The sequence below is a fragment of the Meleagris gallopavo genome, chromosome 1, assembly GCF_905368555.1.
Source record: "Meleagris gallopavo chromosome 1, MGAL_WU_HG_1.1, whole genome shotgun sequence".
Taxonomy (NCBI): Eukaryota; Metazoa; Chordata; class Aves; order Galliformes; family Phasianidae; genus Meleagris; species Meleagris gallopavo.
Window position 1 is genome coordinate 249,635 of NC_139404.1, and position 17,340 is coordinate 266,974.

The following is a 17,340-nucleotide window of genomic DNA, read 5'->3' on the forward strand; positions in this document are numbered from 1 at the left end:
CAGCACAGGCAGCAGGAATGTGTCCAGGGCCACTGCACGGACAGGGCAGTGCAGGACACAGATGTGTGTCCACGAAGGCTCCCTCCTGCACGAGAAGGCTGCGATGCTCCAGGCTGCACACAGTGGGTGTCCCATCACACTTGGGGACGTGCTCAGTGGGCACGGTGGGATGGGGTGGGAATCTCAGAGCTCTTTTGCAATCTCACTGAGTCTGTGAAGCTGTAACGGGGAGAGCTGCTGCTTTGCCTTGCTTTGCCAGGGGAAGCCCTCACCAGGAGGCTCTGCCACGCCACAGTGCCTCAAAGCACAGACTGACACAGGGAGCCCAAAGCAGCTCCTCACTGCACCCAAACCACCTGAAATTGGTAATAACAACAAGGAAGAGCTGAGCCAACCTGCAGCCAGCAGGTGCAGGCATCCTGCTCCAAGGAGGGCTTCCTCCCCCCAGCCCCGGGGGGGAAGGGAGGGAAGTGAGAGCAATAAAGGCAAAACTCAGTGCAGTTCATACAATCAGCTTTGAAGATTCTTTTCTATACCTTCTCAAGAGTTTAATCAAAGTGTGTTTACTGGGGATCTTGCAGCAAAATGAATCACTCCAGTTACCATGACAGCGCCGCTCCAAGAAGTACAGCCGTGCTCCAGCCAGCCCAGCTAATCTGACACTTCCATGTTTGCTTTTGCCCTGCAGAAGGAGGAATGCAAAGCTCGGGGCTGGAAATGCCTCTCACTGCTCCGCTGCCGTGAGGTGCAGCAGAGCTCCCCGAGGAGCCCCGGGACCCGCAGCGCTGTGCCAACACCTGAGCAGCACCTGAGCAGCGCCAGGCAGCCCCGAGCTGCGGGTAATGAGCCAAGAGGTAATCAACACTGCGAGGTTATTTAGAGATTTACTGGCTCGGTGTTAAATATTCATGTAAAAGAGCAAAAGCACACCAAGTGCAAATGTCTCCGCAGTTCCAGGCTGAGAGGCTACATTTACATTTTAACAGTGGAAAATTACCAAGGCGAAGGAAGGAGGCACCCAGCACCTCCTGCTGCTCCAGGAGACTTCCAGGTGTCGCTTCCAGGAAGGAGAGGTGAAGGAAAGGGACACAAGGCCAGGGCTGAGCAGAGCCGCCCGCTCCAGAGGAGGGGGAATGGCTGTTTGTGAGGGTGGGTGGTGATAGGACCAGGGGAATGGCTTTAAAGTGAGACAGGGGAGGTTTGGGTTGGATATGAGGAGGGTGGTGAGGCAGTGGAACAGGTTGCCCAAGGAAGCTGTGGATGCCCCATCCCTGCAGGCATCCAAGGCCAGGCTGGATGTGGCTCTGGGCAACCTGGGCTGCTGGTTGGTGATCTGCATACAGCAGGGGGTTGGAAGTGATGATCATCGTGGTCCTTTTCAACCCAGCCCATTCCATGGTTCTATGATTCCATTCTATGATTTTCAGCACTGAGAAGCAGCCCTCAGGCAGGAATCAGAGCCTCGTGATGCTTTGCTTTTTCAATTAACGAAAATGAAAGCATCCTCCAGCCACTTCTCCAGTTGTCTCCACGTGGCTCTCAATTACCCCGCTCACATTTGGTGCTCCATGGCTGCACGCAGCCCCTCCTCGCTCCCCCTCCTCACTCCTCTGCTGGCAGCGCAGCTCTGCGCAGTGGGAGCAGACGTTACTCTGTATTTGTGTAACTGAAATTGAAGCTGCTAAAAATACACGTTAATTAAAGTTGCCAGTTCTCCCCCATGCCGTCCCCGAAGGTGCGGCCAATTCACCTGTGAGCAGCACAGGGGAGGAGGTTCTCAACCTCACTTTCAAACTTCCTCCCGCAATTCCAAGGGCAGCAATAAAGGATGCTGATTTGGCTCTCTACATTCCAGCCAGCAGCCCGAAAGCTGCATTTAAGTTCCCAGGAATTGCAATAGCACTCACTGAACCGTTGGCCTCTATGCCCAATACTCCTTCCTTCACTGGAACAGGTTGTGGCCCAAGGAGGCTGTGGATGCTCATCCCATCCCTGCAGGCATCCCAGGCCAGGCTGGATGTGGCTCTGGGCAGCCTGGGCTGCTGGATGGCGACCTGCACACAGCAGGGGGTTGGAACCAGGTGAGCACTGTGGACCTTTTCAATCCAGCCCATTCTGTGACTCTATGATTCCTTCCAAAGTGCCAGAGGATAGTTAGCTCTTGGTACAGTTGTATAAATGCTTTTAATCCTTACCAATGTCCTACACACACACACAGGTATCACTGGCAAAGAGTGCAGGGGGTGCCATGTGAGTGCAGAGCACACACCCAGCCAGCCCCAGGTGAGAACAGGGGCTCAACGCTCCCACCACATCACCACATCCCCCAGCAAGGAGAGGACATCAGAGCCCCACCAGCAGGTGCAGCAGGCAGTGCTCCTCCTCACTGAGGGGAATCCACAACCAGAGGTGCTGCTCCTCCCAGCGCCGTGCCCAACAATGAATGCATACCCAGGTCACCAACTTGGTTTTTAATGCCATTTCCAAACAGAATCACAGGATCACCAAGGTTGGAAAAGACCTACAAGAACATCCAGTCCAACCATCCACCTCTCACCAATAGTTCTCACAAAACCATATCCCTCAACGCAACGTCCAAAAAACAAGCACTGGCAGCCAACACAACTCAGCTCAATTTTCCTGGCTTGGAGTGTCTTTCTGCAGAGTATCTCAGGACCACACCAGGATTCTGCTGTGTGACATCTCCAGTTCAGAGCATTGAATGTGATGTGCCAAGAAGAGCAAAGATCTCAGCTCTGCTTTACTGTAATTCATAGAATCTTTTGGGTTGGGTTGGGTTGGGTTGGGCTGGGCTGGGCTGGGCTGGGTTGGACTGGGTTGGGCTGGGTTGGGTTGGGCTGGGCTAGGTTGGGTTGGAAGGCAGCTTTGAGCATCACCTCGTTCACCTGAAGATAATCACCTTCCAGCAGGACCGAGGAGCTGCTCCACCATAGTCAACCACATTTTATTTATTTTAACAGAGAACTCTTTCCTTAGGAACTGAAGGGCTGGTGAGACCAAGGCTGCAGGTAGCTCAGTGTTCTGACTGACAACAGTGAGGAAAAAGGTCTTTGTAGATGGCACAAGAAAGAAAATCACATAGAAACTTACTATGCTCTATCTTATCTCTTCACCACTGCTAGCTTCCAATTACCCATATAGATAGAATCACAGAATCACTGAGGTTGCAAAAGACCTCTAAGATCATCCAGTCCAGCTGTCCATCTACCACCAATACTCCCCCACTAAACCATGTCCCTCATTACAACATCTACACATTTATGGAACACTTAACAGGGACGGTGACTCCCCCAGCTCCCTGGTTCCAGAGTCTGACCAAATAGAAGTATGAATGGAGTGGGAACTATTTCCAATATCATTCAGCAAGCTGGTTCTTGGTACAGTCATATAAATGCTTTTTATCTTTAGCAATGACCTACACACAAACACACACAGAGGTCACTGGCAAAAAAAAGCACGGGTGGCAGAGTAAGCTCAGCAAAAGCTTCCACATTTGTTACACATTCTGGGAAATCTGACGCAATCAGGCAAAAAGAAATGAAGCTTTTGATTGTGTGAGTACTTATTTATGGCCTTGATGCAAAGCTTTTCAACATCTACCAAAGATTCCTTTGAGAAGGAATGAAGGGAAGAAGTTGGAAAGGAAGAAATGTATGTCACAGCCTCTACTTCTGCTTGTCTCGTACGTTTATCTGAGTTGCTGTATGCCATTCTGCATGTCCTCAGAGCTTGTTGTAGTTATGCCCAGAGCTGTGGGTGCTCCATCCCTGGAGGTGCCCCAGCCCACGGGTGGCCCTGAGTCGGTGGGGGCACCCAACCCATGGCAGAGGTGGGGCTGGGGGTCCCTTCCAACCCAACCATGCTGCGACTCTGTGATTTGGTTTGCATGATACAGCGTCACAAAGTTGGGTATTTTTTCACAACAATGGACAATTCAGTGCTTGAAGACTCACGGAATCTTCCAAAAGTGTCGTGGTCTAAATTAACGCCCTGCTGTCCGTTCACACACACATGCACTGGGATATGCACCGCTCATCATCTCCACGTGGGAAGGACACAATGAGGAGTTACGGGTCCCTGTCACTTTCTGACCCTTGCTAGGCCCAATTTAGGTCTTCACCTTCCTAAACACCTTGAAAAAAATATCTGTTCCAAGGTAATAGGAGAGAGGAAGGCTCTGTGCCACCAATACTCCCATACAGAGCCACCAGGGAGCCAGGGCTGCAGGATTTCCAGCAGATGTGAGCCAAGAGGTGGATGCATCCCAAAAGAACAGACTGCTGTGGGTCAGCAGAGCTGCCGAACCGGACCAGAGGGGGTGAGGAACTTCCCCACCCCTATCACTACCCCTAAGGAAAACCGCTGCTGTGATGGTGATCTCGTGCAGATTGGAATTCCCCAACAAAAAAGGTATTTTATGTAATACGGGGCAACTGCTTCGGGTCTCATTATGACTGATGATGAACTAATTCCTTTGACTTGAAGTTGGTTGCTTAGTGACCGTGAATCATGACCCGATTCTATTTGGGATTAAAAAAGGGAAGACGGTCCCAACCACTCTTATGTACATGTAATGCTTAAGACCAATTTCTCAGCATTGAACTAATGTTGTATTGTTTCCCCCGGATCTCCTTCCATGTAGGAAGAGTAAATATGAATAAAATCACAAGTTAAAAAAAGGAACAGCAGTCATAGAAACACAATTGTGACATAAAGCAGCTACGGTTAAGTACTTAGTTGGACAAAAGCAGCAAACTGAAGGCATCAATTGGTATTGTAGGATGTATTTATCCTCTAATTATGGAAAATAATTGAAAACAAAACGGAGTTACAATGCCTTCAAAATGGATACAGGGAGCCAAAACATTAACAAAAACCAAGTGGCGTATGGAAGGAAGGAAAGTTCTAATGGCCTTTGGGTTGTTTTGTAGATGGAGAACTATACTCCAAAGGGAGCAGGGAGAGGCATTTGTATCACATCACGATGACAAAGCCACTCATTAGCTGAAACAAACACTTGAAAACTTGCAGACTAAGAGAACTTCCCAGAAAGAGGGATGGTGAAAATTACCGAGCAGCTGACACGAGATGCAGCTGATACAAAACGACGTGCAATTAATGCCACCGCAAACATTGTTGTGAAGAACAGGTAATGAGGAGCACTGAGTTATGCACATGGCTGACAGGCTCTGATTGAAGCAGATTTAAGACTTGAATGCCAATGGGGCAAACAAACAACCCTGCAGGAGCCCCCACACCTAACGCTGACCCCTTTCCCACCCCACATAATGCTCCCAAATAACCTGTTCTCCTCCAGCCAGACATTTGCACTTCTCAGTTCTTAATGAACTTCAGAAAGCAATTTCTCCTTGCCTGGATGTTCATCTGCCAGTTCCATTGACCCCAGGTGGATGCCATCTGGACCTGCTGGTTTGTGTGCGATCAGCTCGCAACTGTTATCTGACCTATTTTGTACAAGCAGACCTACCTAAAGCACAAACAATTCATTCTTACTTGACATGGTTTCATGCCATTTTCCTTAAACATCTTCAATGAAATTGTGCCATTCCGTTAGACATCAATCCAATCAATTGAGGCTGGAGAGACCTTTGGAGCTCATCTACTCCCATACCCCTTCCAATGCAGTCTCTCTCCCCTTGGATTAATAGGACAGCCTCCTCGTTAGCACTGTTTCTAACACTTCCTGATAAGCCTCAGCCTTTTCCCAAATCCTTTCTGACTCTTTTCAAAGGTCCTCAGCATCTCACCCAGAGGGTGGTGAGGCACTGGAACAGGTTGCCCAAGGAGGCTGTGGATGCTCATCCCATCCCTGCAGGCATCCCAGGCCAGGCTGGATGTGGCTCTGGGCAGCCTGGGCTGCAGGTTGGCGACCTGCACACAGCAGGGGGTTGGAACCAGGTGAGCACTGTGGGCCTTTGCAACCCAGGCCATTCTGTGGTTCTATGATTCAGCTGTTAGTGAGAGCTGCCTGAGAAAATAAGTGATAAAAGGATGAGCTGGGTGCAGGTTCCCAGACTCAGGGATGCTTCCAAGAACCAAGCCTAATACCTGTTCCAGTCTCCACAAGTTGTACTCCACCCGTAACCTGTTGTGAGTTAACCCTGGTAGGCAGCTCAGCACCACGCAGCTGCTCACCTGCTCTCCCCAGGCAGGATTGGGGAGAGAATCAGAAAGGTAAGAAGTGAGAAAACTGACAGATTGAGATAAAGACTATTCAAGAGGCATTTGCGTGTTCAAGCAAAGCAAAATAGGGAATTCACTCGATGCTATGCATCGGCAGCACACGTCCAGCCACTGCCTGAGAGCTGTGCTCTCCATGCACAGCAGCTGCTTGGGAAGACAAATTACATCCCTTCAAACACCCCTCCTTCTTTGCTCCCAGCTGCTGTTATACCTGACCTAAAGGTCAGCTCTGCATGATTGCATGATAACGTCTACATCACAAAAGGAGAGAAGAGATGCTGCGAAGGAAAAGGTGGTGCAGGAAATCCCAAACTCAAAGAAGCAATGGGTGCTACTTCACTTATAGAAGCTCTGTGATGGGGCAGCTCCATAACCATCATCCCTGCTGCAAGAAGACACATCTCCCTGCCCCAGGTCTTGCTAACAGCTTTTGCAGGAGAGGAGCTCCCGTATGAAACGGCACAAAGACAAAAGGTAAAGGGTTTCACAGTGCGCTTTTCAGACCCACTCCAGACTTAACGGTTTGGCTCATCCTTAACCTTGGCAGTCTCAGCAGCCATAAGCAAACACTGCGTTGGACAAATGAGCTGAACACCGATGGCTCCAGAAGGAAAGCGGATCCATCCTGCTGCTCCAGAGACCCAGAGCAGGCTGCAGGCTGTGCCAGCCACGGCGAGCAGCACCATGAAAGCACCAGGTCACACACCCGCCTGACGACAGCCCTGAACTCCACAGGAAGATTAGAAAAGGGAGAAAAGAGGATAAGAAAAAAAACGATCCAACTCACCAACATCGGACTCTTTGTGGGTTTTGATGATTTCAGCCAACTCAAAATTTCCTGCAATTATGGCCACCTGAAATGAGAGGGAGGGAAGAGAGTTGAGCGGCTCCGAACAGCACTGATCCCGTGCTCGCTTGCACAGACTGCACCATATGGACTGACAACAGCTGCTTTCCGTGGGGGATGCAAAGCCAACAATTGTTCTGCCTCAGCTCGCCCAGTCAGTAACCCCAAGGTGAAAAAACTCCCAGCATTGCAGGGAGAGCGTCTGTCGATGGTTGTGCACCAAAAGGGTGGCGAAGAGCTCACAGATCACCGCTCCCATCTCCTCACAGCTCGGTGGTTGTATGCCTGACACCAGCCAGGAATGACTTGTAGGCACTGATAAGATCACAGAATCATTCAGGCACAAAAGAGCTCTGAGATGCCCAGTCCAACCCCAGCCCATCCCACTGCCCACGTCCCCCAGTGCCACATCCCTGTGGTCACTGAACACCCCCAGGGATGGGGGCTCCCCATCGCCCTGGGCAGCTGTGCAGTGCTGGCTGCTCTTTGCAGCACAGCTTCTTCCCAGGCTCCAACCTGAAACAACAAATGTCAGAACAATTTTTCAACAGAATATTTTTGGACCTGGTTCTGAAAACACGAAAGAACCAAACTGAAATGGGAAGGAGAACACGAAAATCCATTGCTGCTCCTCAGAACATTAAGCTCAAAGAACCACTCTGGGCTGTTTGGGTCCTGCGTTGTATGGACTGTGCCCCTGCCAGGACCATCCCCACACCTCTGTGTGAGCTTCAGGGGATGTTTGAGACCGCCCACCCCACCAGGAAATGGTCGATACATCGGAGGGAAGGAAAGGCATCCAGAGGCACCTGGACAGACTGAAGAAGCAGGCCCATGAAAACCTAACGAGGCTCAATGAGGCCAAGTGCAGGGTGCTGCATCGGGTCGAGGCAATGCCAGGAACTGATGCAGACTGGGGGAAGATCTCCTCGAGAGCAGCCCTGCGGAGAAGGAGTTGGGGGTCCTGGCAGACAAAAAGCCGGACACGAGGCAGCAGTGTGCGCTCGCAGCCCGGAAGGCCGACTGTGTTCCGGGCTGCATTAAAAAGGGGTGGCAGCAGGGACAGGGAGGTGATCGTCCCCCTCTGCTCGGCTCTTGTGAGGCCCCATCTGCAGCTCTGCGTCCAGGGCTGGGGAACCCAGCACAGGAAGGACGTGGAGCTCTGGGAGCGGGTTCAGAGGAGGCACTGAGATGGTCAGAGGGCTGGAGCAGCTCTGCTGTGAGGAAAGGCTGAGGGAACTGGGATTGTTTGGCTTGGAGAAGAGAAGGCTGCAAGGAGACCTCAGTGTGGCCTTCAGTGCTGGGAGGGAGCAGATAAACAGGAGGGGAACGGCTGTTTGTGAGGGTGGGTGGTGACAGGACAAGGGGAATGGTCTTAAAGTGAGCCAGGGGAGGTTTGGGTTGGATATGAGGAGGAATTTTTTCCCCCAGAGGGTGGTGAGGCACTGGAACAGGTTGCCCAAGGAGGCTGTGGATGCTCATCCCATCCCTGCAGGCATCCCAGGCCAGGTTGGATGTGGCTCTGGGCAGCCTGGGCTGCTGGTTGGTGACCTGCACACAGCAGGGGTTGGAACCAGGTGAGCACTGTGGGCCTTTGCAACCCAGGCCATCCTATGGTTCTATGGGATGCCAAACCCCCCAGACACCGGCGGAGCCAGGCGCAGCTCCAGCTGCTCAGCCCTCCTACAGGAACAGCTTTTGGAAACACGAGGTTCGTTTGCATTTTACCACTAACTTGTGACGAAGGGATATTTTTAACTCAGTGACTCAGTACAGCACGCACACCTCTCTACTATGATCCTTTATCAGCAGAAATAGTCTTACTATCCTCAGCTCAACAATGTTTATGTGATTTATTTATTTCCCGAGGCCTGGAATTCACGCTCCAACTCCTCAGCCAGAACTGTGCAAGATCAGCGATGGCCAAGAGGAAAGAGACTTTCCATGTGCAACCTCAGAACGAGCCCACAGTAACAGAGAAGTGAGTCCAAGCCTGCTTTCCCCCCAGCCTGTGTCCAATGCATCCCCCTCTCTCTACACATACGCGCACAAGGCTTGCTGTCCCAAAGGTCACATTCTGTAAAGAGGCAACAAAAGCTTTTGTAAAGAAGGACAAATCACCCAAACGTGGGGAAATCCGATAGCTGAACACCCAGATTGGCAAAAGGCCGGAGAGGAGAATTTGGAAAAAGCATTTCAGCTTCAAAGTTGTTCAAACAAACAACACATCCCATGCAGGTGACAGCCTTGGAAACACCGCGGCTCCCAGGAAAGGCGAGAAGCAACGCGCAGAAGGAGACGTCTGCTACGAATATCACCTCACATCAATCCCTGTGAAGGGAGAAGAGCTGTTTGCATTTCACAACCCAACTGGGAAATGCAAGGAAGATGAAAGGATTTCCCTTATTGCACTGTTCCCTCAAAGCTGGGGCTTTGCAGCACGATGGATCCTAGCGCTGAAACGATCACCTCCAACAGCCAACATGGGACACTGCTGGGCACAACTCCAGGTCTTGAGGCTTTTCTGAGGGCAGAGAGATGGGAAATCTGCTTATCATACAATCACAGAGCGGTTTGGGTTGGAAGGGCCCTCCAAAGGCCATCTGGTCCCACTCCCTGCACTGAGGAGGGACACCCACAGCTCCACCAGTACTCAGAGCCCCATCCCTTGAGCGTGGGTGTCTGCAGGGATGGCAGCACCACCTCTCTGGGCAACCTGTTTGATTGTGTTTCCTAAGGATGGGGGCAGTTTCCTCTATCAGTCCCATACCCATCCACAGCAGTGCTGCAGGATCTCATCAGGCTGCCCCTTACAATCCCTGGCTCAGCCCAGAGCTCCAGGTTACCTGCAGCAGGTTGCCCCATGGCCAGGACCTCAGAAGGCTTCAACCAGCAATTGGCATTTTCCATGGGAAGTGCAAATCATAGAGCCATAGAATGGCCTGGGTTGCAAAGGCCCACAGTGCCCATCTGGTTCCAATCCCCTGCTGTGTGCAGGTCACCAACCAGCAGCCCAGGCTGCCCAGAGCCACATCCAGCCTGGCCTCGAATGCCTGCAGGGATGGGATGAGCATCCACAGCCTCCTTGGGCAACCTGTTCCACTGCCTCACCACCCTCTGGCTGAAAAACTTCCTCCTCATATCCAACCTGAACCTCCCCTGTCTCAATTTAAAATCACTCTCCCTTGTCCTATCAAAAGAACAGCTATCCTGAAGTTCAAAAAAATAATTTAAAAAATGAAGCCTCTTTCCTCATCCAGTGACAACACAACAGTGAATACATGCACCTTGGGTGCATATACTCACAAGTATGAGCACTGGGAAACCCAAGGTGGGTTAACCTTATTTGCTCTTCAGTGTCAAAACATCCACAACAAAGCTGCATTTCCCTCTGCTGAAGAATGGACAGGTCCTGCAGCACTCGAAGCTGACACAGTCACCACTCGGGGATCACACTGCAAAGCTCCCAAACAGAAGGGAAGGGGTGGGCTGGGAGACAGAGGAGCAGCAAAACACCGACTAACCCTGAGTCAGTCCCAGTCAAATGCTTCTGGCTTGAGGGAAGCCCCCAGGTGACATAAAAACTGATAGGGATGTCCACTAAGTGGAAAGAAAAAGAGGGGAAGGCGAATTTGATTAGAAAGAGTTTAGCTTTATGGCAACGATAAGTAGAGGCCAGAATGCGCGACTATGAAATGCTGGTATTTTTGTGTGTTTTTGTACCTGGAAAAGTACACTCTCCTCTTGCTGGAACCTCTGGCTTGAGGAAAAAACAGCAAAAAATGCTTTCTGAATCAAATCTCCGAATATTTTATGCAGTGAAGCACACCATCTTCTTAGAGGTATTCCTCAGCTGCAACAGTTGCGAGCTGCAACAGTTGGAGAAATTCAGAACTTCATTGTTACCATCGTGGGTGTGCAAAACACGTGCTGACAAATGTTGGGTGCAAACACAAAGAGAAGGCAGGAGCAGAGCCAGGAGGGAGCAAGTGGAGGTACAGCAGCGGCAGCTATGGGATAAGATGGGGTGAGAAGGAAGCAATTATCAGCAATGCTGCTGGGCAAGAAGGAAATGGACCTTCTGCAGAAAGGGGAGTCAGCTCTTGGAAAGGGGAGATAATAGCAGGACAGGGGAATGGTTGGAAGGTGAGGGAGGGCAGATTTCAGTTGGCTGTCAGGGGGAAGTTGTTTGCTGTGAGAGTGGGGAGGTGCTGGAACAGCTGCCCAGAGAGGCTGTGGATCCCCGTCCATCCCTGGAGGTGTTCGAGGCCAGGTTGGATGGGGCCCTGGGCAGCCTGGGCTGCTGTGAGATGGGGAGGTTGGTGGCCCTGCGTGTGGTGGGGGGTTGGAGCTTCGTGATCCTTGAGATCCCCTATAACTCTTGCCATTCTGTGGTTCTGTGAAAGCAGCCCATTAGTTTGGTTGGTTGCAGGCAGCAATTTGGTACTGTAGCACTTAACTCTCCTCAGACTCTGAGCAGCAACTGCCCAACTTTGCAATGTCAGCTATTTCTACACCACTTTCTGCAGAACGTCTCCAAAGAGAGGCTTTCCAGTGTCGATGGCTTTCTGTCTCTCAGATAACGGGGAACCAAATGTCTTCTTTTTTGGTCAGCACAATTTACAGCACCACAACACGAATGGCTGTCAGGGCTTTGTGCAGAGTTGTCTACCTTCACTCGGCCAGGAGCTTTGAAGCATGTTCTATATTTGTTCTAGATTCCCAGAAGTCTGGCAGTCCTACTGGGTGGCTCTTACCGCTCGCATACGGTGCTTCCATCTGGACTGCCATATGAGCAGGAACTCCCAACGCGTTCCCAGCAATGTGTGCTGCCGTGACACGGCACAGATGCAGATAGTCTGCTGCTTCCAGGAGGTGTCGTTGGGGTCAGGCACTGTATGACTACGCCGTAGACCAAACACTGCCTGCAAGCAACAGACAGACCTCCTGTGCATGAGCTGCACAGCTGATCTGAGATAAACACATCTCCGACGTCCTCTGCCTCTGCCAACCAACCGTGCAACGTGTTGACAGTGCCCAACTTATTGCCCATGGTCTATACAGCAAAAAAGCCTTTATTTATTTTTTCTTTTCCTATGGACCAGACACACAGGCCTTGATTTAGAAGAGGAACTTCAGCCAGGCAGCGAGATCAACGTTCTGCACCTCAGCCTACAAGGAGTGTCTGCTAATCATCTGCATCAGGTAAACGTATTTGAGAAACAGAAGATAAATCCAAAGCTGCAGCCATTCAGCCCCAGCCTAAGAGAGAGAGCCTTCTTGGTTGTTTCAGATGAGGCATATGGGTCTGCTGGAAAAGCACGATGATTCTCCTAATGAGATGCATCACAAAACCGTCCTAAAGAGAGACAGATGATTCTGTGATCTCTTCCATCAAGAGGAGCAGGGAGTTCTGAAATCTGAATCCTCCTGGGAAGCTGAAAAACTTAAGGCAGCAGCATGGAAGCCTTTGAGCAGGAGAAGAAATACCAGCTGCAGACTCAGAGGAGTAAATCTTGCCTCTGTCTCCAGTAGGGACGACAACCATCAGCGCAGGCAGCGGGGAAAACAGCAGAGCCTTATCCAAAAAAGCAATATGAGCACCGCCAGCAGCCTTGGTGTGGGGGGTCACCTCACCTCTCCCACAGCCTGCCTCCATCCTGGGCACCGGGCAGCTGTACAGCCAAGAGATGGGAGGCCCTGGAGGTCAACGCTTCCATAAACCAGCCATGCTGCAGGAAGGAGCAACCTTCAGCTTCCCACATAGACCAGAGGTGGGCTGGTGGCATCTCCTCAAGGCTCAGAGGAAGATTCTGCAAGGGAAGAACTGCTTTGGCTAGAGTTTTATGGGGCCCACACAAACACTGAGATCATCAAATCACGAAGAGCAATGCAAGATCCACAAATGGGCAGCACCTGGGAAAAGAAGCCAGGCTCACATCAGCAGTGCCTGGTGATGGGACAAGAGGCAACGGACACCAGCTGAAACATGGCAGTCCGGGAGGTGGCCCTGGGCAAGCAGCTCTGGGTGACCCTGCTGGTGCAGGGGTTGGACCTGATGGCCCCAGAGGTTCTTTTGAACCCAGCACTCTGCAAAAACAGAGCCTCAGGTACAGCGGAGGGGACAGATGAACAAATTAGTGCATCTCTCAGCTAACTTGTTCAGATGGAGTCGTGACGAACGGGGCCACCTAGTGCAGGGAGCATAGGATGAAGAGGAAAGGCCAGTCCTCTTGGCAGTGTTAGTTATTATCTGGGCTCTGCACCACTGAAGGATGTTCTCAAGGACCTGAGCAGCACAGATCTGTGCCCCGAATGGCCCTTATCATCAGAACTGAATGGGTGTGAGAGACCCCTGAGAGCTGTGGGCCTGAGCCTGAAGGACGAGGAGCTGGTGGGCTTGCAGCAAAGCAGAGGCTCTAGTGTGGCATCTGAAATAGGAGCACGACTGTGCAGGTCAGGGAAGATTTCAAGTCAGCAACATCATTGGGATAATGGAAACCGAGATGGCATCTGACTCAGAATTAGATCAGTCTCACACTTAAGGTTGGAGGAGGAGTGGGAGGAAGCCAGGAGGCCAGAAACCTGATCGATTTCTGCGAGACAAACTTCAAATGAAAAGAGAGAGAAAATAAATTAAATAAAATAACAATAAGGAGAAAGCCTTAAGAGAGAAGGTAAATTAAAAAAAAAAAAAATTCATCAGGCAAATGAAAGCTGCTTCTGGGTGGGCAGCCTATGCTGTGCCTGGAGCAGCCCCCAGCATGCGCCTTGGGTGCCCCATAGAGGCAGGGGGATGCGTGTCCTATGCAGGGCAGCAGGCCTGGGGTACGACTGCCTGCCTGCCTGGCACATGCACGTTCCTGGAGCATGCCCACGCTCAGGCTCTCAGAAAAAAAAAACAACTTTCAACCTGTTACACGATGACAGAAAATCATTCATCATCAGATCAGCTTCTCACGGTCTGCGGGCTGAGACCAGCGATGGGAAGCCTGAAGTTCAACTGCATCATGATTGATAAGGGAAGCTGAGCAGGGCAGCGATCCACCAGGAGAAAATGCTGTCAAGCTGTCACAAAGAGGAAAAGCCATGGGTCAGTCCTCGATCCATCATAGGGCAGCAGTGCACAAAAGGCACCAAGGCAGGGTGGGGAGGAACAGGAAATGTGCTCTTCCAGAGGGGCGGCGTACAGACAGGAATTCAGGTTAGTGCAGGAATACTGGCGGTAGGCGGACGGATGGACTGGATGATCTTGGAGGTCTTTTCCAACCTTGGTGATTCTGTGCCTGCATGGAATTCATTGCTTCTGATGAAGGAGGATGGCAGGCAGCATTCGCCAGCCGCAACTAACGCTCAAACAGGCAATTCCTGGTAAGTTACTGAGAGTCAGGACAAGGCAGCAGAGGACGTTTTCACGCCCATTAAGACACCGGGTCTTGGAAAACTGGAGAAATTCTATCAGCAGTGCTTTTAAGTATTTAATTATCAGAAGCATTGACTACAGAACCCGGAGCGGGAGCCGCCCGGCTGCTTCGTCGCGCACACCAAGCTGTTGGGGCGTCTGAAATGAGACCAAGGCGTACGCCAACCAAGCAAGGGCTGAAGTCCCACTTATAGAGTGGAAACGCTGCTAGAAAGAGAGCAGGGTCGCTCATCTCATTCAGAAGAAAAGCAACTTCAGCTCTGTTGAGAGCAAACTCCCCTTTTCCTCCCTTTCCTGCTTTTCTCTTATTCTCCTCTGGTTCTAGCAGAGAAGCTGCACCCATCTTCCTAGTTGCACTAACGGTACTTCACATCTTTTCCCTTCTCTTTGCTGTGCAGTCACATTTTTTTGCCCCTATTTGGGTTTATCTTCCCCTCATTGCTATCCATTGCTGCACCTTCTTCTCATCTGAGCAGCTTTCTGGCTGTTTAAAACGTTTTTGGAAGTATCGAAACATTTTCTAAGTGATTTCATGTAAGAAATATTAACGACCTCCACAATACCTGCATTGTTTTCCAAACTCTTCACAGCAGCTGTGTACAGTACATCACGAACACTAATGCATATTTAGCATTTAGAATGCTTTCCTACGTTATTTTCTCCTGTGTACATCATACCAGGTTCAACACCACAGACTCTAATTAGATTTTATTCTTGTTTTAATGATAGTTTCCTTAGTTCTAGGAGAACCTTGTTAAAAGGAAATGGCACAACACGCCAAGTCTGACTGACAGGTTTATGAGTCCGGCTGACAGAAGCAGAGAGATGAAATTCAGGTCTAGGAAGACGCATTCTGCTTGGCATGGAAAAAATAAATGCATAAATGGAAGGCAGAGAAGAACCAGAGAAGAAGCAGGAAACAATGTGTGGTAACGTCAGCAACCTCAAATTAAACCAATTAATGGGGATATTAAACCAATTAACGGGGATATTGCATCAACAAAGGTAGTTCTAGAAGGAACCACAAGTTGGTAATGACCCGTCTGGTCTGATGGCTGTGGTTTTGGGACATAGGTCTTTAAGGAGGAATGCAGACTGACATTACGAGTTGGAAGAGAGACCTGGAGAGCACCAAGACTGGGGAAACCCTGAGAGAATCAGGTGTGTTCACCTGAGACCTTAACATAGCATTACAGAAAGGATAACGACCAGTTATCCCACCCATCCACTGCTGGTAGGACAAAAACAACATGCTTACTTTGCCAAAAAAATAAAATTAAAAAGGTGAAGAGCTAAGAACAAAGATGTGATTCCCTCAGCACAGGTGAGTGCTGAAGAAAATGTGGTACCTGGGCCTCCATCCACGGGCACCCGTGTGAGGATGCGCGATACAGCACTTATCCTTCTCCACGGTGGTGCCTTCAGACTGAGCCCAAGATATGTGGGTTCATCAATATTAACTGGTTGCTCATTTCCTTGCAAGCCACAGTGATAACATCTGGATTGCAAGGGAGTTTTAACTTTGAGTATAAAGGAGGTTGGAAGTTGGGTTAGTGCGCTATCACAAAAGGCAAAAATCCCAAACAGATGCAATCAATCGTTCAAAGGTTCCACGCTTTCAATCTATGGATTGAAAATTCTATGATTTTAACCAGTTACGTTGACTTCTAACAAACACGCTTTGGAATGCACAAAAATGTTCCATTTTCCCCAGTCAGACAGCAAAGGCAGCAAGTGTGAGGAAGGCGCGTTGCATCTTTAGCACACGATGGGTTGAACAAGGCTGGATGTGGCTCTGGGCAGCCTGGGCTGCTGGTTGGCGACCCTGCACATCGCAGAGGGGTTGGAACGAGAAGAGCATTGTGGTTCTTTTCTACCCAGGCCATTCTAGGATTCCATTATTCTATTCTATGAACAAGCCCTCCAAGTGCCAACTGGAATTCTGCAGCTCCACAGATTATTCTAATTCCCTCTGCAGTAGCCCTGGAAAGCAAGATCAGCCTCCTCCAGACCCACAGCCCCAACCCGAATGCTTGACAGGGGAGGACATATGGAGGAGAACAAGGTTACGACCGTAGCGATGACAAGAAAAGTGGAACTCATTAATAACAAAACATCGCCGCCATTCCCGCAACAGCTGACATTTCTGGCGTTCGTACCAACTCTGTAAAATGCATCCAACAGCAGCTGCTGTTTCTGTGCTTTACACACATTGAGGAGCAGCAAGCCCGCGTGAGTTCACAGATAGATGCAAAATAAGCAGCCCTGTCATTTCCTTCCGAGTCCACTCAGCACCAGCGCTTGTCTACATCAGCAGAAGGAGAGGCATTACTTCCCATAGCATCACAAGATGTGATGTCACTGGTTAGATGTCCAAACACCATCAGCGACATTTGAAGTTAAATTAGACAAATCACAGTTAACCAAAGGCATTTTTCAACAAAACCACTCTGTTTGAGAAAATTCTGTTGCCGGGGCAACACGACTGCAAATTGCAGAGTTCAGACAGTGATGTCTATTTTAAAGCAACAAGATACAAATCTTTGAAGAAGACGCATCTAACAACCTGTTTGCGTTGTGCTGAAAGCCGGAGGAAATGATAATGTTAAGTTGGCATCCGAGTGTAAATCTTGAAGGACTCGAGGCGGATCGTTCCAAGCATTACCACGTTCTGATGCCCAATTATGTGTGTGACAGATCCAGAAGAGATGGAGAAAGGTCGAGTCATGAAGTGAGAGATAACGAGCAAGGTGTGCACAGAAGGGATGGGACACAGAAAAGCACTGTAGGGTGGATGGAGTGCCGCCAACAAGTCAGGAAAGGGGAAAGCTGCAGCATCGCCAGA

At 50.2% G+C, this 17,340-nt stretch overlaps 1 protein-coding gene across 9 annotated transcripts in view; it reads right to left on the minus strand.

Moving 5' to 3' along the window:
• Positions 1–17,340, minus strand: part of SHANK3 (SH3 and multiple ankyrin repeat domains 3) — a 306,860-nt gene that overhangs the window by 208,240 nt on the left and 81,280 nt on the right. For all 9 annotated transcript variants that reach the window (XM_085233682.1, XM_085233821.1, XM_085233499.1 and 6 more), the window contains exon 11: positions 7,013–7,079. In XM_085233682.1, coding sequence (XP_085089808.1) covers positions 7,013–7,079 — 67 coding nt within the window. The remainder of the gene's footprint in view (positions 1–7,012; positions 7,080–17,340) is intronic.